This window comes from Phymastichus coffea, unplaced genomic scaffold, assembly GCF_024137745.1.
Source record: "Phymastichus coffea isolate CEN01 unplaced genomic scaffold, Cenicafe_Pcof_1.1 PCOF00092, whole genome shotgun sequence".
Lineage (NCBI taxonomy): Eukaryota > Metazoa > Arthropoda > Insecta > Hymenoptera > Eulophidae > Phymastichus > Phymastichus coffea.
The window spans coordinates 672,770-697,050 of NW_026706903.1; the positions used below are offsets into that span (position 1 = coordinate 672,770).

General features: G+C 33.1%; 3 protein-coding genes across 5 annotated transcripts; all 3 read left to right on the forward strand.

Moving 5' to 3' along the window:
• Nucleotides 1-679: 679 nt before the first annotated feature.
• LOC131669353 (probable multidrug resistance-associated protein lethal(2)03659) lies at nt 680-7,088 on the forward strand. The gene is made up of 18 exons (XM_058944177.1): nt 680-753; nt 1,001-1,111; nt 1,247-1,381; nt 1,702-1,906; nt 2,058-2,280; nt 2,423-2,894; nt 3,021-3,510; nt 3,578-3,859; nt 3,922-3,972; nt 4,044-4,091; nt 4,165-4,215; nt 4,286-4,506; nt 4,717-5,234; nt 5,300-5,530; nt 5,634-5,983; nt 6,059-6,304; nt 6,380-6,670; nt 6,744-7,088. Exons 1-18 carry the CDS (start codon nt 680-682, stop codon nt 6,882-6,884), a joined length of 4,140 nt encoding a protein of 1,379 aa, XP_058800160.1. The 3' UTR covers nt 6,885-7,088.
• A 312-nt stretch (nt 7,089-7,400) lies between these two features.
• On the forward strand, nt 7,401-14,832 carry LOC131669347 (ATP-binding cassette sub-family C member 4-like). Of its 3 annotated transcripts, none has more exons than XM_058944160.1 (16): nt 7,401-7,459; nt 8,074-8,304; nt 8,652-8,762; nt 9,252-9,386; nt 9,566-9,770; nt 9,834-10,056; nt 10,196-10,802; nt 10,880-11,381; nt 11,448-11,732; nt 12,062-12,288; nt 12,427-12,944; nt 13,019-13,249; nt 13,354-13,700; nt 13,782-14,027; nt 14,092-14,406; nt 14,478-14,832. In XM_058944160.1, exons 2-16 carry the CDS (start codon nt 8,231-8,233, stop codon nt 14,571-14,573), a joined length of 4,122 nt encoding a protein of 1,373 aa, XP_058800143.1. In that variant the 5' UTR covers nt 7,401-7,459; nt 8,074-8,230; the 3' UTR covers nt 14,574-14,832. The 3 variants fall into 3 exon arrangements, with proteins under 3 accessions (XP_058800143.1, XP_058800144.1, XP_058800145.1); XM_058944161.1 differs by having other exon boundaries at nt 14,092-14,394; XM_058944162.1 differs by lacking the exons at nt 14,092-14,406; nt 14,478-14,832 and having other exon boundaries at nt 13,795-13,960.
• A 416-nt stretch (nt 14,833-15,248) lies between these two features.
• On the forward strand, nt 15,249-23,742 carry LOC131669402 (ATP-binding cassette subfamily C member 4-like). The gene is made up of 16 exons (XM_058944241.1): nt 15,249-15,581; nt 16,907-17,101; nt 17,173-17,283; nt 17,359-17,493; nt 18,201-18,405; nt 18,478-18,700; nt 18,916-19,540; nt 19,598-20,096; nt 20,164-20,451; nt 20,524-20,753; nt 20,819-21,357; nt 21,419-21,649; nt 21,713-22,053; nt 22,125-22,370; nt 22,435-22,737; nt 23,114-23,742. Exons 2-16 carry the CDS (start codon nt 17,028-17,030, stop codon nt 23,252-23,254), a joined length of 4,191 nt encoding a protein of 1,396 aa, XP_058800224.1. The 5' UTR covers nt 15,249-15,581; nt 16,907-17,027; the 3' UTR covers nt 23,255-23,742.
• Nucleotides 23,743-24,281: the final 539 nt, after the last annotated feature.

Genomic DNA, 24,281 nt, shown 5'->3' on the forward strand with positions numbered 1-24,281 from the left:
TTGAATTTATTTAAGAGCTTATGATTGGAATCGAAAATCTGGGCACAAGGTGTGCCGGGGTTAGAAGTATAAATAAATTATATGATACGTACCTCACTGATAAGTCATCGGTAGATTAACAATTAAAACTACTAATCGAACGTATTTATGCAGCGCACGCAAAAGATTTTTACAATGACATTGGCAATGAACAAACAGTGCGAGTCGAACAGTGGGAAGTGCATACATATTCGAATTGACTTTGTATCTCAAATATATATCGTTGCCTTATGCGTAATGCAGTCATGAGGAAGACATTGTGACCAATCAGAAGTTATCGATGGATTTAGAGAGCAGAAGATTTGTGCAAGCTATTGAATTAGAGTCGATTAGGCTGTCGTATAGCTTGTATCATTTTCTACAGATCCGAATCTTTCAGGTAAAAATTATGACAAACTGCAGAAAAGTACTTTTAAATATTCATTGATTATATTATCTGTCATTGACTTAGAGAGAGAAAACGAGTGATTTCAATATGTGAAAAGTGAAATAAATCGATATTATTGTAATTGATGGTGTTACCGCTTTACTATTAAAATATCAAAAGATAAAGGTTTGTACATTCTTTTAATGATATTCGTTTAGAACAATATCAATATAAGTGTATATATTGTGCGCCGGCACGGAAGTAGATGCAATTATGAACAGTAGAAGAAGCAGCAGTAATCCGAACCCTAGAGATCGAGCTAATATTTTTTCTTTGTTAACATGGACGTAAGTGTTTGTCACATGTTCTATAGTTTTACTTTTTGATTTTGTTAGAAGTTATGTAGTTATAATATTAATATTTCAAACTCATTGACAACTTTTTATTTAAATTCGAACTAATTATGTATGATTGTTATTTTTAATTATGTATATACGAAAATACTTCAATATGAGCATAAAATTTTTTATCAATTTAACATTTGAACTTATATCAATCCATTGTTGAATAAATTTTTACCTTTTAATTTTATAGGTGGACTTTCCCTTTGTTTAAAACATGTTGGAGTAAGATTTTGGGAGTCGAAGATTTATATGATCCGGTCAATAAAGATCGATCATATTTACTGGGCGATCGATTAGAAAAGTTTGTATTAATTTAATTCAATACAATAGTTGCTTATAAATAATTTTTATGGACTTAATGATTTCTTTTTCTTGATACATAATACAAACCATTTTTTTCATGTCAAAAGGTAACTGATAGTTTGTTGTTTTTCAGACAATGGTTTACAGAACAGCAAAGAGCCAAAAGAAAAAAACGAAGTCCAAGTTTTTTGTGGGCAATAGCTCGAACTTTTGCTTCCGAAATTGTATTATTAGGTTTTATTCAAATAATCACCGAGTTAGTTTTACGGTACGTGTATTTAAGATTATTCTTAGCCTGTAATGTAGTAATCTAAGCATAAAAGTAAGAAAAAAAATGAACGATATCTACTTACAGAGTTTAGTATTTTCTTGTTGATATTCTACAAGCAATATTTAAGTAAGTACGGGTTTACTCAAAATTAAAATTCGTACGCTTTGTATGAAAAAGGAATTCAAAAGTCAAAAATTATCTCTTGAAATTTATAAATGAATAAATTTTGTAACTTCTATTTAATGAATTTAATAAGAAAGAATTTAGCTTAACTATATTTAACATGATAAATTAAAATTGTTGTCTTTTCCTTACAGATTAGGTACACCACTTCTCCTAGGTAGATTTTTACAATACTTCAAACCAGCATCTGATATGTCTTATGAAACTGCGATATGCTATGCTACTGGTATAGTTGCTTCAAATTTCATTACACTTACTTTAAAACAACAAACAATGTTCATCGGTTGTCACTTGGGTGGTCGAATAAGAATAGCCGCCTGCTCCGTCGTATATAGAAAGGTAAATAATACATAACTTATTATCATTTCAGTAAAGTAGAGGAAGTTCAATCCAATAAATTAATAGATATTTTTTTAATTGGATTTTTTTCGCAACAAATCGCGAAAAATGCTGAAATTCATGTTTTCTTAAAAATTTCTTGCACTCCCAGGCACTGCGCTTAAGCAAAATTGCGCTGGGTGAGACGGCACCAGGTAGCATCGTTAATTTAGTGGCCAGTGATGTCAACAGATTCGAAATTGTATTCTCGCTCTTTCATCATATATGGTCAGCTCCATTACTGGCCGTTATTATTATGATTTGGCTATATTCAGAAATTGGATGGTCAGCATTCATTGGAATGAGTATCATATTTCTTGTTGTACCATTTCAAGGTAGGGGTATATAACGAACATTTAATAGAACGACTTTATGATTTGCATTGTGTATTTAATGTTTACATTAGATTTCTGAATTTGCTATTTTTCTCTGATTTAGTACCTGATATAATATAACGTACATATTTAAAAACGATAGGTTATTTGGGAAAACTGTCTTCTAAATATCGATTGCAAACATCACTTAAAACTGACGAACGTGTGCGTTTGATGGATGAGATACTTTCCGGTGTTCGAATAATTAAGATGTACGCCTGGGAGAAACCATTCTGTGCCTTAATCGAAGTAGCACGTCGTCTTGAACTGAAAGTTGTTAAAAAAAGTTCTTATATTCGTGGTATCTATATGACTTTCTTCATCTTCACTACGCGTATGGCTCTTTACGTAACTTTAGTCACAATGTTGCTCAGAGGACAAGAACTTAATATGGAGAAGGTTTTTGTGTATATGTCCTACTTCAACTTGATATCTTTGACGTTATCCTCTATGTTTGTACGTTCCATGGCTGAGATAACCGAATGTAAAGTAGCTATCAATAGAATACAATATTTTTTAATGTACGACGAATTCCAGACAAACATTGTTGATAATGAAAACATATTGATACCTAAGCTAGAATTTGATGGTACCAACATCAGAGGTGATGTCAAAAAATATGTAAAAGTATCAAATGACAATTTGAATACAGCTGTAGAAGACGGGAACATAACAATTAGAAATTTAGATGAGTATAATAGCGTAATACATGATGATAGTTGGGCTATAAAACTAGAACACGTAACTGCTAAGTGGGATTTATACTTATCTCAGACTATCTTTGATGATGTTGACTTGAAAATCGAAAAAGGTAAATTATACATCATAATTGGAAAGGTGGCTGCTGGAAAGAGTTCGTTTATGTCTACAATTTTGGGAGAACTAGTACTTTCTCAAGGCAGTGTTGAAGTAAAAGGAAGTGTCAGCTTTGCGGATCAAGATTCATGGGTGTTTGGTGCTAGTGTCCGACAGAATATCCTTTTTGGGCAGGAATTCGACAGACGAAGATACACAAGAGTTGTTAAGGTATGCGCATTGCAAAAAGATTTTCAACAATTTCCGTATGGTGATAAAACTATCGTTGGCGAACGGGGAAATTCATTATCGGGGGGACAAAGAGCAAGAATTAATTTAGCGAGAGCAGTTTATCGACAAGCTGATATTTATCTTTTGGACGATCCTTTGAGTGCGGTAAGTTACTTAGTTAAAATTAGAAATTCCAGTTTATACTTGTATTGATTATATTTTTCTTTTATAGGTCGATGCTCATGTGGGAAAAAAATTATTTCAAGAATGTTTTCAAAAGTATTTATCTGGGAAAACACGTATATTGGCGACTCATCAGCTGCAGTATTTAAAGAGTGCCGACGCCATTCTTCTTTTAGATCGAGGAAAACTATATCAATATAGTAATTACCATGAGCTTTTACATGCCTATCCAGAATACAATTTTTTGATGACAGAAAGTAAAGACAAACAGGCTATCGAAGAAACCGATAGAATACGAAAAACATCTATAACGAGCACACGGGTGAATCAAGTAAAATTACTATCGCGAAAATTTATTCTTGCACATAATAAACAAATTATTTATTTATATAGGGGCGACGTATTAGCGATGTCAGACAAAAACAGTTTATAATCAGTGCACAAGTGCGTTATACAAAATAAAAATCATCAAACTCAGTTTTTTTTATATTTCTAATTAAGCATATTACTTACAGAATCGACGTATGAGTGAAATTAATCAAAAACTTTGTATATTCCCACAAGTAAGTTATACAGAATAGAAATTGTCAAAACTCAGTTTTACTTATATTTAATTAATTATTATTTCACCTATAGGATCAAAGTGTGAGTGAAACCAATCGAAAACTTTCTATAATCAGCATACAAGTGAGTTGAACCAAAATAAAATCAAGGAATCTTGGAACTTCATACTTTGAATCAATTATTTCATTTATAGAGTATAATTAGTGACAGTGGATTAGAATTTGATGAAGATGACGATGATGAATTTGGACAAGATATCTTCTTCGAAGATACGTCTCGTGCTACTGTGAAAGGTAGCCATTTTGGAAACTACATTAAGTCTGGTGCAAGTAACATAGTTGCTTTCTGGATTCTAATACTCTATTTAGGAACTCAAACCTTTGTTAGTTTGAATGATTATTTCATTCCTGTATTGTAAGTATTACACTAACTATCTTAATTTATAAATATCCGACTGAAAATTTTACAATGATTTGCTCAATCATATTATCAAGTAATAAATGATTTAAAAAATAATGTGAATGATAAGCAAATTGGCAAAGTTTTATAGAGTTATCGTGATAATATACCATTTTTTCATATTTACATAAAATATTTAAAAGTAAGAAAAGTTGTATGTTGTAGGGTTGACGCTGAAGAATACCGTAATCATTACAATAAATTATATGGAAATAGTAGTTTACTTATTACAAAAAACAATAGTGAGAAATTCCTTAAAGAGAAAGATATTTTATCAAGAGATTATTACATATACATCTATACAGCGTTAGTTACATCCATCTTTTTAGTGGGCATCACGCGTTCAATTGTATTCTACAATATGTGTCTACGCGCTAGTCAACATATTCACGATTTAGCTTTCGGTGCGCTCATTCGCGCGAAAATGAACTTCTTTAATACTAACTCGAGCGGTAGAATCCTCAATAGATTTTCCAAAGACTTGGGAGCCATTGATGAGTTACTTCCCAGAGCTATACTTGATTCCGTGCAAAGTATTCTTACGATGGTTGGGACTGTTACCGTTACCTGCACTGTGAACTTATGGTTCTTACTACCTGTACTTTTGATCGGAATTGTATTCTACTTTATTAGGTGGATTTATTTGAAGACGAGTAAAAAGATCAAAAGGCTTGAGGGAATGAGTAAGTATCCCTAAAACCATTTTTCTTTTCCACGTCATTATAATTATATGCGATGTTCTTCACAGCTCGATCTCCTATGTTTACTCATTTAAGTGCTACTCTTAATGGGATCACGACAATCAGAGCATACCAAGCAGAGAGTATGCTGAAAAAAGAATTTGACAAGTTACAAGACATGCATAGTTCTTCGTGGTACATGTTTATTGCAACTAGTATAGCATTTGGATTTTCTTTAGACGTATGCTGTTTCATATTTACGGGCGTTGTAACTTTCACCTTTCTTCTACTAAAAGAGCGTCAGTATCTTTTTCTGCCTCATTTATTTCGTCTACTTACAGCGATTCTCTATGTGAGAACTATTTGGATTAATACCCTTATGTAAGTTAAATAATTTTATAGATTTTACTGGTGGTACAGTTGGTTTGGCGATCACCCAAGTGATGTCACTTACGGGTCTACTACAGTGGGGTATAAGACAAAGTGCCGAAGTAACAAATCAGTTAATGTCAGTTGAGAGGGTACTTGAATACGCACAATTGACATGTGAATCAAATATTCGAAATAAAGGTAGTCTAAAAAGCAAGAAGACACAAAAAAGAGAACATCGAGAAGAAAACTTGCTAGTCGAACCACCTGAAAAGTGGCCAGCGATGGGTCAAGTTGAATTTAAGAATGTTTCTATGCGATACTTGGACGAAGATCCGCCTATCCTTAAAAATCTGACTCTAATTATTCGTCCAACTGAAAAAGTAACATGACTAAAAATAAGCCGGTAAACGAATGCTTTCTTTAGCTGTTTCTTTAAATTTTTATTGCTATGACAGGTAGGAGTCGTTGGTAGAACGGGGGCCGGAAAATCATCTCTCATCTCTGCGCTGTTTAGATTAGTGGAAATAGAAGGTGTCATTGAGATTGACGGTATTGATACAGGAACAATTGCTTTGGAAGATTTAAGAAAAAGTATATCGATTATACCACAAGATCCCGTATTATTTTCCGGAACGTTACGTCGGAACTTGGATCCGTTCAATGAATTATCAGATAAACGACTATACGAAGTCCTAGAAGAAGTAATCATGGACTCTTATCAATTCAAATTTTTCATTTTAAAAATATTTTAAATAATTTTTTTAAACATGACGTAGGTCGAGTTGAAACCAAGTGAGAATGGCCTTGATCATAAAGTGCTCGACAGAGGTTCAAATTACAGTACTGGTCAACGACAATTAATTTGCCTTGCTCGAGCAATACTGCGCAATAACCGAATATTGATGTTGGACGAGGCGACAGCAAACGTTGATCCGTACACTGATGCACTCATTCAGCGTACTATTCGTTCCAAATTTGCAGCGTGTACCGTGCTCACCGTTGCTCACCGGTTGAACACCATTATAGACAGTGACAAAGTTTTAATGCTGGATAAGGGACGACTAGTAGTAAGTATTTAGTATTATTTCAGTCCGCCTTATCCTGACGTCCGAAGTGTCACGTTAATTTTATTATTTTTAGGAGTACAACCATCCTTACCTTCTACTCCAAAACCAAAATAGCCCATTTTCATTATTGGTCAAAGAAACAGGACAAACCATGTATGAGCAACTTTTATATATAGCACGTGATTCTTACATATCCAAGTATGTTAATACGTAGAAAAGGAATTATTACAAGTGTTGTATTGCTATATTGCCTTGAAATGAAGTCCTATTGGAACTCAATAATGAATTGAGTTGATGGCCTTCTAATAATACAATGAGCTGATAGTGGAAATTATTTCTATTTTTATATTTTGTCATTGTTTACTATCTAACAATTTCTTTTTACTGTAATACTTCATCATATGAAAATAATAAAATTTACAATAGTTTATATACACCAACTGTGGTCCAACTGTATATATGAATTTAATATTTTGATTCTTACGTTAGTCTCTTCCGCAATCTTACGAAATTACTTTTTTAACAAAATTTATAAACATTTCAATAATTTAATGAGATATGTAACTTCGTCCAAGATTTTTTTTAATTACTTAGTTTCTGAGATAAGTTCATAACGAGATTACTGCAACAAATACATTTGCGTTCGCTACTGTTAGCAATTCTCTCTCCCCCCACTATACCGCTGGAAATTCGCTTTGGTCAGTTAGTCAGTCGCTGGTCGACATTGAGCAGAACACGTACGCTGCTTTGCTCAAATAAAATCGCGTAACAAGAAATTGTATGATTTTGGTATGTAAACAGCGAAATAATAAAAAAATTTGCCAATTGTCGTTGTTACCAGTTTAATTTAAACTTTTGAAATAAATGAGAAGACCAGTTGTTTGATTTCGTCCATACCAAAATGGAAAGTTTTAGAACATTTGACTTTATAGTTTAGCACATATATGTACAAAAAAATAACGTGCGGACAAAAAAATTACATGATACATACTTTACTGATCCGTCATCAATAGAAAAATAATAAAAATTGCAACTGGAATATAAATTAATTATGTACCGTTCGCACAGGAATTTAATATATTATTAATATTGAATTTAATTTTGAAAAAATAATCCATACTGCATGTCATAACTGCATACTTATTTGAATAAACTTTGTGGCTCAAATATACATATCTGTGATATGATGAGTAATATAGTTAGAGAGGAAACATTGTAAGCAATCAAATATTATTGAAAACTCAAGGAGCAAAAACGTAACATACTTTTGAATTATAAAGTCGTGCGTATCATTTGCTACATGCAGATTTGAATATTTACAGTAAAAGAAATACGACAGACAGAAAAAGTATGTAATGATTAACCATAAATGATGTAACGAGAGAAAAAATATATGATTGCAGTGTCTACAAATGAAATAAATCGAGAGAACGTATTTGATGGATTAGTTGCGCTTTATGTCTTGAATCGCATAAGAAATTGAATATTTTACGGTGTTTGCTCAATACGGAACGAAGCGAAGTGTAGATATTTTACAGCTGCGCAGTATCAAATTCAATTATGGACAATAGAAAAGGTAGCAGTAATCCGAACCCAAGAGACACTGCTAATATCTTTTCTGTTTTAACATGGGCGTGAGTGTTTCAGTAGTCTCTAAGCTTTCTACTTATCATTAGCAAAAGTATCGACGTATATTTTTTGTGCGCTGTCGATCTGTTCTTAGTCTTTTACCGATTTTTTTCAAATTTCTTTCAAAATTATAACAATAACACTGTATATATACTTTCGAACTGATTTGGATTTATTACTTCTATTTTAAATCATCTTTGAATGAATTTTAATTATGCTTAAAAATAATTCTAATACAGTGAAAAACTGAAATTGGCATACATAAACTTCATGACGTCTTATTGTTAGTATACCATGATCTATCCATCAAGAAATAATTAGATACAATGATTTTTACTTTTTCGTTTTATAGGTGGACTTTTCCTTTATTTAAAACTGGTTACAGAAAGATTTTAGACGTTGAAGATTTATATAACCCTCTGAAGAAAGATCGAGCGAATATATTGGGAGATAGATTAGAAAAGTCAGCATATATTTAATTTTACTATTATACCTATATCGTACAAAAAATTGTTGATCAACAGAAAATAATACTTAACGGTATCATTTAATTTTATCAATTCAGAGACTCAAAAAATTGAAATTAATTAAATTATTTTCGTGGGATTGCCAACAAAAGTGTAAATGTTGGTTAAAAAGCGGAGACACAAAACCTGCTAGTAGTACAGTACACTAATATCCGTACATTGCCCATTGAACTTTTTCATAAATAACATTGAATATTATTTCTGCTTTCATTATTTTCTGAATACTAAAAACAATCATTTTATATCTAATTTTTTATATCAAAAGACCGTATCCCGAAAAAATCTATTGTTATGGACAAGCGTATGTATACATTGCTATAATGTGTTAATTTGATGACATGTATTTTTGTTACTATTACTATCAGGTTTTTTGGTAGTAGTATATATTTATATGTAATTAATTATTTTCTAACGCGATTTTTCAGACAATGGTTTGCAGAACAGCAAAGAGCCAAAAGGAAAAAACGCGGCCCTAGCTTATTATGGGCCATTGGTCGAGCTTTCGCTCCCGAGATCTTTTTAATGGGTTGCATTCAAATTATCACTGAGTTAGTTTTGAGGTATAAAAATTATAAATTACTCTTATCTATAGTAGTTTACGCAAAAAATAAGAAAAAAAATTATTTTCTAAGAAAAACATTTTCTTTCAAATGTAATTCTATCACAATGAATTACTTGATTGATGTGCTGGATTTTTTATCGCACATAATAATATAAATTTAAATGGTTCTTTCAATAGATTAGGCACGCCACTTCTCTTGCGTGCGCTTTTACGATACTTCGAACCGGCCACAAACATGTCTTATGAGATTGCAATTTACTGGGCCACTAGTATGATAGCTGCCGAACTCGCTACAACTATATCGATAAATCAATCAATTTTCATGCGTTATCATCAAGGAGGACGTATTAGAATTGCAGTCTGCTCTGTTATTTATAGAAAGGTAATTATTTTTTTAATCCAACAATACCAGAACTTGCCCAGTGAACAATTAATTTTTTTCCAGGCATTGCGTTTAAGTAAAGCAGCATTAGGTGAGACAGCACCAGGCAAAATAGTTAATTTAGTAGCTAGTGATGTTACTAGATTTGAAACGATTTTCGTTTGCCTACATCATATGTGGTCTGCTCCATTATCGACCATTATAATTACGATTTTATTGTACATAGAAATTGGATGGTCAGCACTTATTGGAACAAGTATCGTATTTCTTATTGTTCCTATACAAGGTAAGTAAAAAATAATAAATGAGAGTGTCCATTAATCTGCGTTGCGGATGAACTGGTGACTTTAGACTTTGGAAACTCTCCGATGGTGTAAGATGAAGTATAATAAATGGAATTTCTAAAAAAACAAAAATAACTATAGGTTATTTAGGAAAACTATCTTCTAAATATCGATTGCAAACATCACTTAAAACTGACGAACGTATTCGTTTGATGGATGAAATTATTTCCGGTGTGCAAGTGATTAAGATGTACGCGTGGGAGAAACCATTTTGCACCTTAGTGGAACTTGCACGGCGCCTTGAGCTAAAAGTTATTAAGAAAAGTTCTTATATTCGAGGGATCTATATGACTTTTGTTCTCTTCAACGCGCGAATTGCTCTTTTTGGAGTTTTGATGACAATGTTATTTAGAGGACAAGAACTCACTGCACAAAGGGTATTTATGTACGTGTCCTACTTCAACTTGATATCCTTAACGATGTTCAATATATTCGTGCGTGGGATTTCTGAAATCGCCGAATGTAGAGTGGCTACCAATAGAATACAATACTTTCTAATGTACGAGGAATTCCAATTAAATAATGTTGATCGTAAAAACTTACCGAATTCTATATCCAAAATTCATAATACTATCATATGTACTGATAAAAATAAGACACCAGTGTCGAACAAGAGCTCAAATCAAAATATTATTATGAAAGCTAGCAATTTATCGTCTAATAACTTTGGCATAAAAAGTAATAGTGAGTAAGTACAATGAATTTTTATTAATTATTTGGAAAAAGGGAGGTGCAATGAATCTACACGGTGTCAACATTTTACAGAGGATCAAAGAATGTATTGCATGATGAAAATTGGTCGGTACAGTTAAAACATGTCACAACCAAGTGGGACCCATGTTCTGCGGAAACAATTTTAGATGATATTACAGTAGAAATGGCGAGAGGCAAATTTTACATTGTGATCGGCATGGTAGGTTCCGGGAAAAGCACGCTTATTTCTACGATTCTTGGTGAATTAAACATTATTAGAGGTACTGCTGAGGTAAAAGGTTCTGTCAGTTTTGCGGATCAGGATGCATGGGTCTTTGGTGCAAGCGTCAGGCAGAATATTATATTCGGACAAAAATTTGACCGACAGAGGTACATGAATGTAGTCAAAGTATGCGCATTGCAAAAAGATTTTCGACAATTCCCGAATGGCGATCAAACTATAGTTGGCGAACGAGGAAGTTCCTTGTCTGGAGGTCAAAAAGCTAGAATCAATCTGGCAAGAGCAGTATACCGACAGGCTGATATTTATCTTTTGGACGATCCTTTAAGTGCGGTACGTTGCCTACTGATAAAACCAATAGATTCTTCAACTCTTGTCTAAGTTGAATTCTTCGTGCAGGTAGACGCTCATGTAGGAAAACATTTATTTGAAGAGTGTCTTCAAAAGTACTTATCCGGAAAAACACGTTTATTGGCCACTCATCAGCTACAATACCTAAAGTATGCTGACACCATTCTTCTTTTAGATCAAAAAAAGCTATATCAATATGCCAACTACCATGAACTTTTACATGCCTATCCAAAATATAATACCTTAATCGCCGGGGAAGAAGAAAAAGTATCTACCACCGAATTCGGTCCCATTTTTGACAGTAAACGAAGATATTCTATAACCAGCATACGAGTTAATAGAATAAAATAATAATTGCCTGAAAGAGAACTTTCAGGTATTGAGGAATAATTTTGATAAATGTTTGGGAAAATATTCCTAATTAAATATACAAATATCTATATTTCAGAGATTTTGCCAGTAAGCCTTTTTTAATTTTGTAAGTAAAATTGAGTATAATGAGCGAATAACTATATTATTCTATATATTAACTATATTCATGAATAAACTGTCTAATTTTTGTTAAGAATATTTTTCCCAAATTCAATCAAAATTAATTTCCTGAAGTTTTATTGCAAGCCTCTTAATAAGTCTATTATTTAAATAAATTATTGTATGCACAGAGTCGAGTAAGTGAAAGCGGAAATGAAACTGATGGAGAAGGTATCGATGATAATGAAATTAAACAAGATAATTACTTTGAAGGCACATCCCGTGGTACTGTGACAGGGACTCTTTTTGGAAGTTATATAAAATCTGGTGCAAATAACATAGTTGCTTTACTGGTTATATTATTCTATTTAGCAACACAAGCGTGTGTCACCATGAACGATTATTTTATCTCTATCCTGTAAGTTTAATCAAAGTATTTCCCTTATTCAAAGTATGATAATATAAAGGATAATTAAGCTATCATCTTTGAAATGATAAAAATATCATAAAAAAATTCCATATGAAATTAAAAATTTGAATATGCAATTTATTCCAGTGTGAATGCAGAAGAAGCCCGTAATTATTACAATAAAATACACGAAAACGGCAATTTTTCTATTGTTATGAATCCAAGTAAAATATTCCTCAAAGAAAAGGATATTCTACCGAGAAATTACTACGTGTACATCTATACAGCCTTAGTTACCTCCATACTTTTGGTGGGAATCATACGTTCTTTTACATTCCTAACAACGTGCTTACGTGCCAGTCAACGTCTTCATGATCTAGCTTTTGCTGCTCTCATTCGTGCGACAATGAGGTTCTTCGATACTAATCCGAGCGGTCGAATTCTCAATCGCTTCTCCAAGGATTTAGGGACCATTGACGAGTCGTTACCCAAAGCCATACTCGATGCCACGCAGACTATTCTTGTTACATTAGGGGTTATTATCATTGCCTGCACTATAAACTACTGGTTTCTGTTACCTGTTTTTCTGATTGGACTTTTATTTTATCATATCAGAGGGATTTACTTGAAGACAAGTAAAGATATAAAAAGACTGGAAGGAATTAGTAAGCGTCAATACATGCAAGCTGCTTGATATCGACTTCAAATTTGATATAATAATTTGTGATACTCTTTACAGCGCGATCTCCCGTGTTTACTCACCTGAATGCTACACTCGATGGAATCACAACAATAAGGGCATATAAAGCAGAAAGTATTCTCAAAGAAGAATTCGATAAGTTGCAAGATACAAACAGTTCCTCGTGGTACCTGTTTATTGCAACTAGTGTAGCCTTTGGATTTTCTTTGGATGTATGCTGTTTTCTGTTTACGGGAATGGTAATCGTCAGCTTCCTTTTCTTGAAAGAGCGTCAGTATTTTTTATACTCTATTTGATTCTACATCGATCATGATTGCGCATATCCATTGTCTTTATAAATAGAACGGCTTTACTTAAACAAAAAGAATTTTTAGACTTTGCTGCAGGTGCGGTAGGCTTAGTGATAACTCAAGTTATGGCTCTTACGCGTCAGCTTCAATGGGGTATGAGACAAAGTGCTGAAGTTACAAATCAGTTGACGTCTGTTGAGAGAGTACTTGAATATTCACAATTACCATCTGAGCTAAACCTTCATGATAAAGGTATTTTAATAAAAAATCAATTGAAGAAAGAACAACAAGAGAAAATTTTGCTGATTGAGCCACCTCATAATTGGCCAATCAAGGGCAGAGTGGAATTTAAAAATGTCTCGATGCGTTACTCTAATGAAGATTCACCAGTTCTTAAAAATCTTACTTTTGCAATTGCTCCAAGTGAGAAGGTGTGATTTATTATTTATGCCATTATCTTTATTTGGTCTTCATTGTTTTACTTAAATTCTGCCCCGATCGCTAAATTTTAGATTGGAATCGTAGGTAGAACAGGAGCCGGAAAATCATCTATCATCTCTGCGCTGTTTAGATTAGTGGAAATAGAAGGAGTCATTGAGATTGATGGTATTGACATAGAAAAAATTGCTTTGGAAAATCTAAGAAAAAGTATATCGATCATCCCTCAAGATCCAGTACTCTTCTCCGGAACATTACGTCACAACTTGGATCCATTCAACGAGTTTCCGGATGAACTTTTATGGAAAGTTTTGGAAGAGGTAATCGAAATGTTGAATTTTACAAATATTAAAATAATGTTTGTTAATTACTGTTGATACATAGGTCGAGTTGAGGGACTCGGTGAAATTGACTGGCAATGGTCTCGATCATCGGGTACTCGACAGAGGTTCGAATTACAGTACTGGTCAGCGACAACTAATATGCTTAGCTCGTGCCATTCTCCGTAACAATAAAATTCTAATGCTGGATGAGGCAACTGCAAACGTTGATCCTCACACTGATGCACTCATTCAGCGAACTATTCGCATTAAATTTGCACCATGTACCGTCCTTACAGTAGCTCATCGATTGAACACTATCATGGATAGTGATAGGGTTCTAGTGATGGACAAAGGACGACTTGCCGTAAGTACGATGGTATTGCTTTAATTTTGTAACGTTACCATCATAATCAGCTGCAAAGTGATTTTCTGATATATTTTTATTAGGAATTCGACCATTCTCACGTCTTACTACAAAACGAAAGTGGACCGTTCTCATTATTGGTTCGAGAAACAGGCCATGTCGTACATCAGCAGCTTTGAAAGTTGCATATAAGTTTTAAAAATCTAAATATTGCGATAAGCAGCGATAATCAGTGATATAGCACCGTCTCACAGCGAAAGTTATACTATTCAGTTACCTTCAATTGCTAGCCGGTTTGTGGTGTATTGACCGTCAATCGAATTGACAATTTTAAAAACAATTAAAAGTGCATTGAAAATGATTTAAGATAAAAATTACGAAATTATCTACTTACATTGCATATGGATAATATGTAAATAACATAAATTAAAATCAATATTGTGCAAATTAAATAAATCTTAGTATTCATTTGCATCATATTTCGAAACTGTAGGTCGACTAAAGATTAATCCATTTTAATGTAAAATCTATAATCATTGAATTTCGAAAATCTACAATGCGATGTTATGAACGGCAAACTTTAAGATATTTCAAAGCCCATTAAGTAAATTAGGAAGTTTGATTTTTTTAAAGAAATATCGAGTATCTTAAGATCAACGCTGTTAAATAACAACGTTCGCGACTTATTCCGAATTGTCTGACTTAAATATTATGATTTTTTCTCAATCAAAATAATTGATTAAAGAATGATATCAGAATAATTATCAAAATAGAAAGTACTTTTTTAGTCTCGTCATTGGAATCAGTGGATATAATACAATCATAGACTTTACAATTCATGCTGGCACTTATGTGGAAGGCTAAAATAAATTACAATTCGCGGCAGTTGCGACAGGTCTATTCGTGCGCACGCGCGAGTTTGTAATATTTTCGTCGAACGAACAAGAAGCATGCGCTACCCGCCAGTCTGTTTCAGTGAGTACTTGCGATTAACGACTGCTTTAATAACCTTTCACAGCTTTTATTTTAACGTGTAACTTGCATAAAAGTGCAATTTAAAACAATTAAATTTTTTACGAAATGACTCTTGACATTGGCATCGTGCTTATTTTAGTATTTCGAACTTTTATTCAGCATTAAGGGCAGAGGTTAGGTGGCGTTTGTTGATACGAGTAATCTAGTATACAGTAAGTTGTTTATACTTGCCGCCGAACACCCCACTCCGCTGTTATGGATGTGATTTTCGCGCTTAGTAATATAAAATTTTACGTGCATAGTATCTCTTCGCTAATTTGTAACTTAATCGCAAAAGTATCTAGCCTCGTCAAAGATATATGGTTTTGTATTAGTGGAATAATTAAAAGTTATGTAAATAAATTCAGGGTAAAAAATCTCGGTATATGTAATTAACATTGGCCAGTGATAACTTCCTATAAGAATTTCAAACAACCGCTTTAATATAGACGAGACAGATAGCATTTTGTTTGAATTTTTCAACTTGGTCATAACAACGTTATGCAACTGAATATGTAGTTACAACGACTGTTACGAAGATAATTGACGGATTTTTATGACTCGTGGTTTTGTTATTAAAGAAAATTATTGAAAAAGTTAAGGTAGAATTAGAATTGGTTACAATTAATCTTGACAATGTGTGCAATTATATTTTTTATATCACCTCACATATTTTGTGGAATGTGATTAAAATGTTTTTATAAACGATGTATTACTATGCAATATATGTTTTTAAGTAAATATTCTAAGATTGCATATTGAACCAGTTCTAAAGTGATTATCATAGTCATATTGCATGATCGTGCTTTTTTTGTAATGTAAAGACATCACATTTTATTAGTAAGTAATACAGAATAACAAAATTTTATTAGGAATGTGTATGTGTGCGTGTGCGTGTGTGCGCGCGCGTGTGTGTGTGTGTTATTTACATAAAGTGACGGGACTTTTTCAAGTTTGGTTTCTTACTAAATTTCATAGCGAATTGATTGAACATACATGAATGATCTTTGAATATTTAATTTTCATTGAAAAATAATGTAAACTATTTTTTTTTTAATTTATTTATTGAGTAATAGTAACTTTTTATATAAATTTCTATTTAAAACGGATATTTATGATATAAAAGAAAATCTCCGTATGTGTCAAATTATTTTGTAATATTTAGCATTAATTATGGCTCATAGTGGGCATAAGATATAATTATATTCTAATAACTTTGAAATTTTTTAATAAGTATTAAATTACTTTTCAGTTATTAAAATTATACAAATATAATTGTTCAATAAAATAATATACACTTGGATTATGATTTATTCCATTACAAAAAAGGTTTTGCTTTAGGATCTATTATGATGATGAAATTGTATGAGAAATTTTCAAATTTATACACCTTCAGATGATACTATACACGTAAATGAGTGACGAAATCTTTTTCATTTTAAACTGAGATAAGTTTGTTTGATAATTAATGACTCATCTTTGCTGTACTCTTATAAAGACAGCGACTGTTATCAGCAATTGGATAGAATAGAATGAATTATGAAATGGTTCGTGTCATTTATTGACAAGAACTTCCAATCAAACGTATGCCGCACTAACGCATAAAAACATTTTGTAAAATGGATAACCGAGCAATCGTAATTAAGCCTAATCCTCGAGAAAAAGCCAATATTTTTTCTACTCTCACTTGGACGTAAGTATAAATTCACTGTTGATGCATATTTTCATCTTACTGTTTATATAATTTATTTATGATTTTTTCAGATGGACGTACGATATATTCAGAAAAGGTTTTAGTAAAATTTTAGGAATAGAGGATTTATACGATCCCGTGAGTACAGACACATCAACTGTACTTGGCGATCGTTTGGAAAAGTTAGTACCGTAAATAACAACTACGTAAAAACAAATTTTAACTTTCTAATGCCATAAAAACGTATAATTTTTTAGACAATGGTTCGCAGAACTAGAAAGAGCCAAAAGAAAAAAACGCCGTCCAAGCTTCCAATGGGCAATTTTCCGAACATTTGCACGCGAATATTTTATCCTTGGCCTTTATCAGATACTCAATGAATTCTTTTTGAGGTATATTGAAGCATTTTTCGTGCTCTGTAAAATCTACACTAGATATTGTGTACAATCTAAGAACATATAGCTACTTTAGATTCATAGTCATAGTGACTTTTAGATTTACTTCTTTAAAAATAAATGACGTGCTATGACGTGGAAATTTAATTATACCGAATTATTATGCCATATCAATTGTCACTCACGATTGAGATGATTGCAATTTTTATGTGGCGGGCTTTACATTTTTCGAAAATCTAAAGTTTATTTTCACGTGAATTACAATTTTTCATCTACAAAAAGGTTGGTCTGTATATGCATCGTGATGAAGCGTACGCAAAATATGAAAAGACTGCGTGAAAAGGTATTTTTTTTAACAAGATATTTTGATCACCTTGACGTCGAAACCTGTTGTATGGAAAATCATGGTCATCGCCTTGTTTTATAACTAGATATTCAGTACGATATAACAAATAACTACAACAAACACAAAAATACAAAAAAATTAATATTATGACCGTAAAGATAATTTTACGATTGTAAAAAATTCCGAATAAAATGTTTGTTTTTTCAATTAAATAATTATTAATATAGATCATAAATAATACTGTATCTAATAATTTTTTCTTTGTTATCCTCTAATTTCTTTACTTATCAGTCATCACTTATCCAAACGATCAAAAGTAATTTTTATGATTGACAAATAAAATAAATTCTGACCATAGGTTCGCCACGCCAATGCTCTTAGGTGCCTTATTACAATATTTCAAGCCAGAAACTAAAGTCACATATGAAATGGCATTATATTATGCCGGCGGCATCGCTCTTGTGAGCTTCATCAATGTGCTTTCTCAAAGTCAAACTATTTTTGGCGGATTCCATTTGGGAGGGCGTATCAGGATTGCAGTTTGCTCAGTTGTATATAGAAAGGTATATTTACCAAGTTTATTGGACATTTAATCACTCAACTAGAATAATGTAAGAACCTTTTTTTCTGTACAGGCTTTACGTTTGAGTAAAACCGCATTAGGCGAGACAGCGCCTGGAAAAATAGTCAATTTGGTAGCTAACGATGTTAATAGATTCGATCTCGTATCTGTTTTGATCCACCACATGTGGTCAGCGCCTTTAGCGGCAATTATTATTATGATACTATTGTACTTGGAAATTGGTTGGCCGGCGCTCGTTGGGATGTTCATTATATTTTTAGTTGTGCCGTCCCAAGGTAAATGCATTTGCACAATATTAAGTTTACATAAATAATTTATACTGCTCCATTTTGCACATTAAATTTTTCGCGGGAAGAAAATTTTGAATGGATTAAAAATATAAGAATATTAATATAAAGCTATATTGCATTTCGGTGTACACGCAGTCTTATTAGCGAAAATGTTTATTTACGGTTACAATAAATTAAGATAATTAAATTTAACATTCTAGGTTATTTGGGCAAGTTATCGTCAAAATTCCGACTGCAAACTGCGCTCAAAACAGACGAACGCGTACGATTGATGGACGAAATAATATCGGGTGTACAAGTTATCAAGATGTACGCCTGGGAGAAGCCATTCTGCGCCTTTGTGGAGCTTGCACGTCGTCTCGAACTCAGTGTCGTGAGAAAAAGCTCTTACTTACGTGGCATTTATATGACCTTCAACCTCTTCACCACGCGAGCTGCTTTGTTTGGTACTTTAATAACGATGATGCTCAGAGGTCAAGAACTTAATGCCGATAAAGTATTCGTTTACATGTCGTATTTCAACATGATGTCCATAACAATGACTAGTTATTTCGTGCGTGGAATCGCCGAGCTTGCCGAAAGCAGTGTTGCCGTCAACAGGTTGCAGCACTTTTTATTGTACGAGGAGTTTGAGACGGCTAATGTCAGCAATGAAAATTCAAAGTTGTCGAAGAAATCCAAATCGAAGTCCGATCTTCCGCATATTGCCGAAAATATCAGTCATGATGAAGAACAGTCGCGCGAACAGTCGAGGCAGAATACAGTTTTGCAAGCCAACGATCTACTGGAAAATTCAAGGAAAAACAAACGAAGCGGCAGTGTGAAGTAAGCAAAAACAATAATTATTTAAAAAAAAATTTCATATCGAAAACGTTATTATAGCAAACACGAATGTTCACGAAACGAAAATTGGGCGGTGAAATTAGACCACGTGACAGCCAAATGGGAGTTTTACTCCACCGAGACAACTCTTAAAGATATTACATTAGAAGTTGAAAAAGGCAAACTGTACATTGTGATTGGCATGGTAGGTTCCGGAAAAAGCTCGCTCATTTCTACAATCTTAGGCGAATTAAAACTGATTGATGGCAGTACGTCAGTGAAAGGACCTATAAGTTTCGCCGATCAAGACGCGTGGGTGTTCGGAGCAACTATTAGACAGAACATTATCTTTGGACAAAAGTACGATAGGCATAGATATCAGAAAGTGGTAAAAGTCTGTGCTCTTGAAAGTGATTTCCAACAATTTCCGGATGGAGATCAAACGGTCGTTGGCGAGCGAGGAAGTTCTTTGTCGGGTGGGCAACGTGCGAGAATTAATTTGGCTAGGGCTATTTATCGCCAGGCTGACATTTATCTTTTAGACGACCCGCTAAGTGCGGTAAGTTATCAAATGAAAATAAAATATATACCTTCAGACTCAACCATATATTTTTCTTGTTATTCAGGTCGATGCTCACGTGGGAAAACATTTGTTCGAAGACTGTATCCAAAAGTACTTATCCGGAAAAACTCGTATTTTAGCGACACATCAACTTCAGTATCTCGAAGGCGCAGATTCTATAATTCGATTAGACCAAGGGAAGTTTGAACAATTCGCCAGTCATCAGGAGCTTTTGCAAGCTTATCCTGAATACAATTCTATGATCGCTGAAGAAGAGTCTATGGAACCAATCACTGAAACTTCCATCGAGAAAGTCAATATGAAACGCAAATTCTCCACAGCTAGTACAAGAGTAAGTTGAGTGTAATTCATTTGTTTAGAATCTACGGATTCACCTGTGCGAAATTAATCGTTTAATTTACAGAGTCGAACAACCGACAATGGAACTGAAACCGACGGAAATGATCATGCTGATGAGAGCAATGCGCAACAATATGGACTCTTAGAGGATACATCTCGCGGTGTTGTTAAGGGTCATCTTTTAGTAAAATATATCAGATCGGGCACAAATAGCTTTGTAGCACTTTTGCTGCTATTCCTTTTTGTAGCTACTCAATTTTGCGTCAGTTTGTACGATTATTTCATTCCTATTCTGTAAGTGTGTAAGTTTTATCTGTCACTCTTAATTTGAATACACTAAAAAATTATAAATTTTACAGTCTCACTGCGGAAGAATCCCGTTTTCACTACAGCCGAGTACATGAGCTTGAAAATAATAGCTTCTATAGTAAAACTGAAGAACTAAACGAAAACATAAACTCAACATTTATTAAAGAAGAAGATATTCTAACACAACACACATACATGTACATCTACACAGCAATCTTATTATCGATCTTCCTTGTCGGCATCACGAGATCATTTGTGTTCTACACGATCTGCATACGTTGCAGTCAGCATCTTCATGACTACGCTTTTGGTGCTTTTATTCGCGCGACAATGAGGTTCTTTGATAAAAACCCAAGTGGACGAATACTTAATAGATTTTCCAAAGATTTGGGTGCGATTGATGAACTTTTGCCGAAAGCTATACTCGACGTTGGTCAACTTTATTTGATGATGTTCGGTTCGCTCGTGGTTACCAGTGTGGTAAATCCCTTGTTTTTGGTGCCGATATTGCTGATTGGTGTATTGTCATATATTTTGCAGAAGATTTATCTTAAAACTAGTATGGATATCAAAAGACTCGAGGGAACGAGTAAGTGAACAGCATTAATTTGATTGAAGTGAGTAAATGAAAAAAAAATTATTTTTTTTAGCTCGATCGCCTGTATTTACTCACTTGAATGCTACCCTGAACGGAATTACAACAATAAGAGCGTATCATTCGGAAAAGATTCTTAAAGCAGAATTCGATAGATTACAAGACACGCACACTTCCACGTGGTACATTTACATTGCTACAAGTACTGCTTTTGTATTTTCTTTGGAATTTTTCTGTTTCGTCTTTATCTCTTTGGTCACTTTTAGTTTTCTATTTCTAAAAGATAGTAAGTTATATTTTATAAACTCAAAAATGTTTCCAATAATATCTTGACACAAAATTTATTTAGCTTTCAGTGGTGGAGTTGTCGGTTTAGCAATAACTCAAGTAATGTCGATGACGATTTTACTTCAGTGGGGTCTGCGTCAAAGTGCTGAAATAACAAATCAATTGATGTCAGTCGAACGAGTGCTTGAATATTCTCAGTTACCGTCTGAGCCGAATTTATGCGACAGAGGGATCTTAGCAAAAAAGCAAAAAGTACAGCAAGTAGATAAGCAGTTCATTGAGCCACCAGTGGATTGGCCAGCTCATGGCAAAATTGAATTCAAAAACGTGTTTATGCGTTATTCTGATGATGATCCTCCGGTTCTTCAAAGTCTTACTTTGATAATTCAACCTAATGAAAAGGTATAGCCAGTCATATAAATCGATATCGTACATCGATAGACGTACATCTATAAATTTAACATTTGTTTTAGGTGGGAATCGTAGGTAGAACAGGAGCTGGTAAATCATCTCTCATCTCCGCCCTGTTTAGATTAGCTCCGATAGAGGGCATTATTGAAATTGATGGTATCGATACAAATACTATTGCTTTGGAAGATCTAAGAAAAAATATATCGATCATCCCTCAAGATCCGGTACTCTTCTCCGGAACATTACGTCGCAACTTGGATCCATTCAACGAGTTTCCGGATGAACTTTTATGGGAAGTTTTGGAAGAGGTAATGGAGATGTTGAATTCTACAAATATTAAAATAATGTTTGTTAATTACTATCGATATATAGGTCGAGTTGAAGGACTCGGTGAAATTGACCGGCAATGGTCTCGATAATCGGGTACTCAACAGAGGTTCGAATTACAGCACTGGTCAGCGACAACTGATATGCTTAGCTAGAGCCATTCTCCGTAACAATAGAATTCTAATGTTGGATGAGGCAACCGCTAACGTTGATCCACACACCGATGCACTTATTCAGCGAACTATTCGTTCTAAATTTGCGAGGTGTACTGTGCTCACTGTTGCGCATCGATTGAACACTATTGTGGATAGTAATAAAGTGTTAGTTATGGATAAAGGTTGTTCAGTGGTAAGTTTTAGTATTGACTCAAACAACAAAATTATATATTCGATATGGTCTTGTTTTTTACTAGAATGCAGTCTAATTTTTTTAATAAAAACGTTAGATATTTTTTATATCGATTGAGATTTTTTAATTTTGAAAAAGATTACAAAGATTTCTTCAAGGATAAAGTCTTTGCAGTTTGTTTTTTAATCTTCACATTTTCGCATTGCGCTAGTAAAAGAGAATGAATTGCAGAAGCTAGATTCAAACCTACGATTTCCAGCTATAAAATGTTTATGTAATGAGTCACGGAAAGATATTATGAACTATCAAGCTTTGTGACAATGCGGAATTTTTTTTAATTGTTCTTATATTTTTTAAAATAATAATTTTTTTTCAGGAATTTGATCATCCTCACAAACTACTTCAAAATTCAAATGGTTCATTCACATTGTTGGTGAAAGAAACTGGTCAAGCTATGTATGAACAGCTTAAAAAAACAGCTCGTGATGCTTACTTTGCTGAAAACAGCCATGCTTAAGGGGGTGTAATGACAATTCTAATCAAAGTTTTAATATAATATAAAAAAAATTAGTTTGCTGAATGATATTCGACATTTCTAAATAGTGTAAAGAATACAAAATTGTATAATTGTATTATAACTAATCTATCTTTATCAGGATTTTATATGATGATTTCCATTTTTTATCAATTAAATAACACGCTGACAGGTAATCGTAACAGAAATTTAATAATAATAATCATCATAATTTGTATTGAACTTATATTCATGAACAGTTTACTACAATCAAGTTACTATTTTACCAGATTTTAGTAAAATGTATTTGGAAAATATGCCGTTAATAAATAGTATTAAAAAAATCAAAAATCATCATGTTAAATGATGCTGGAATAATTAGTACTAGATTACCATCGGTGAAATGGAAAATATCGTTTTTAAATATAACTGGATAAGAGAAAAAGTGAATAAAATAAATAATTAAATTTTTAGTTTTTTACATCGTAAAGTGCGAGATATGCAAGAAACGGAAACTAATTATCAAAGTATTACATTTGAAGAATGTTCACGGATGCTTTCAATAAGGAAATAAGAGAACATTCAATGTTGAAATGTATTACTAACACCCCCCCCCCCCCTCCAGCCCCTATACCTTTCAGAAAAGTTAAACTTCTGAAGGGTAAACAAATCTAACTTTTCTCCATTTTACTGTATAGTGTTATGGCCGGCCAGCAGTCGTCGTGGCACTTCGTGCCTACTCGCCTACAGCTCTCCAGTATCCACCGCGACCCCTGATAAAACCACAGCGAATATTGATAACAGCTGTTGTATTACTCAGTTTTCTCAATTTGAATATTTTGAATTATTATTGAAGGTATATTATATAAATAATAAAAATAATTTAAGTTTTAATCATGTCAAAAAGAGTATTATAAAAAATATAACTTTTTAAGGGGTAACATCTATGTAGAGACGTGTTTTTGAAGGACATTTTCGGAATTTTTTTTTAGAAAGATATAATATTTAATGCAAAATCTAACAAGTTGTC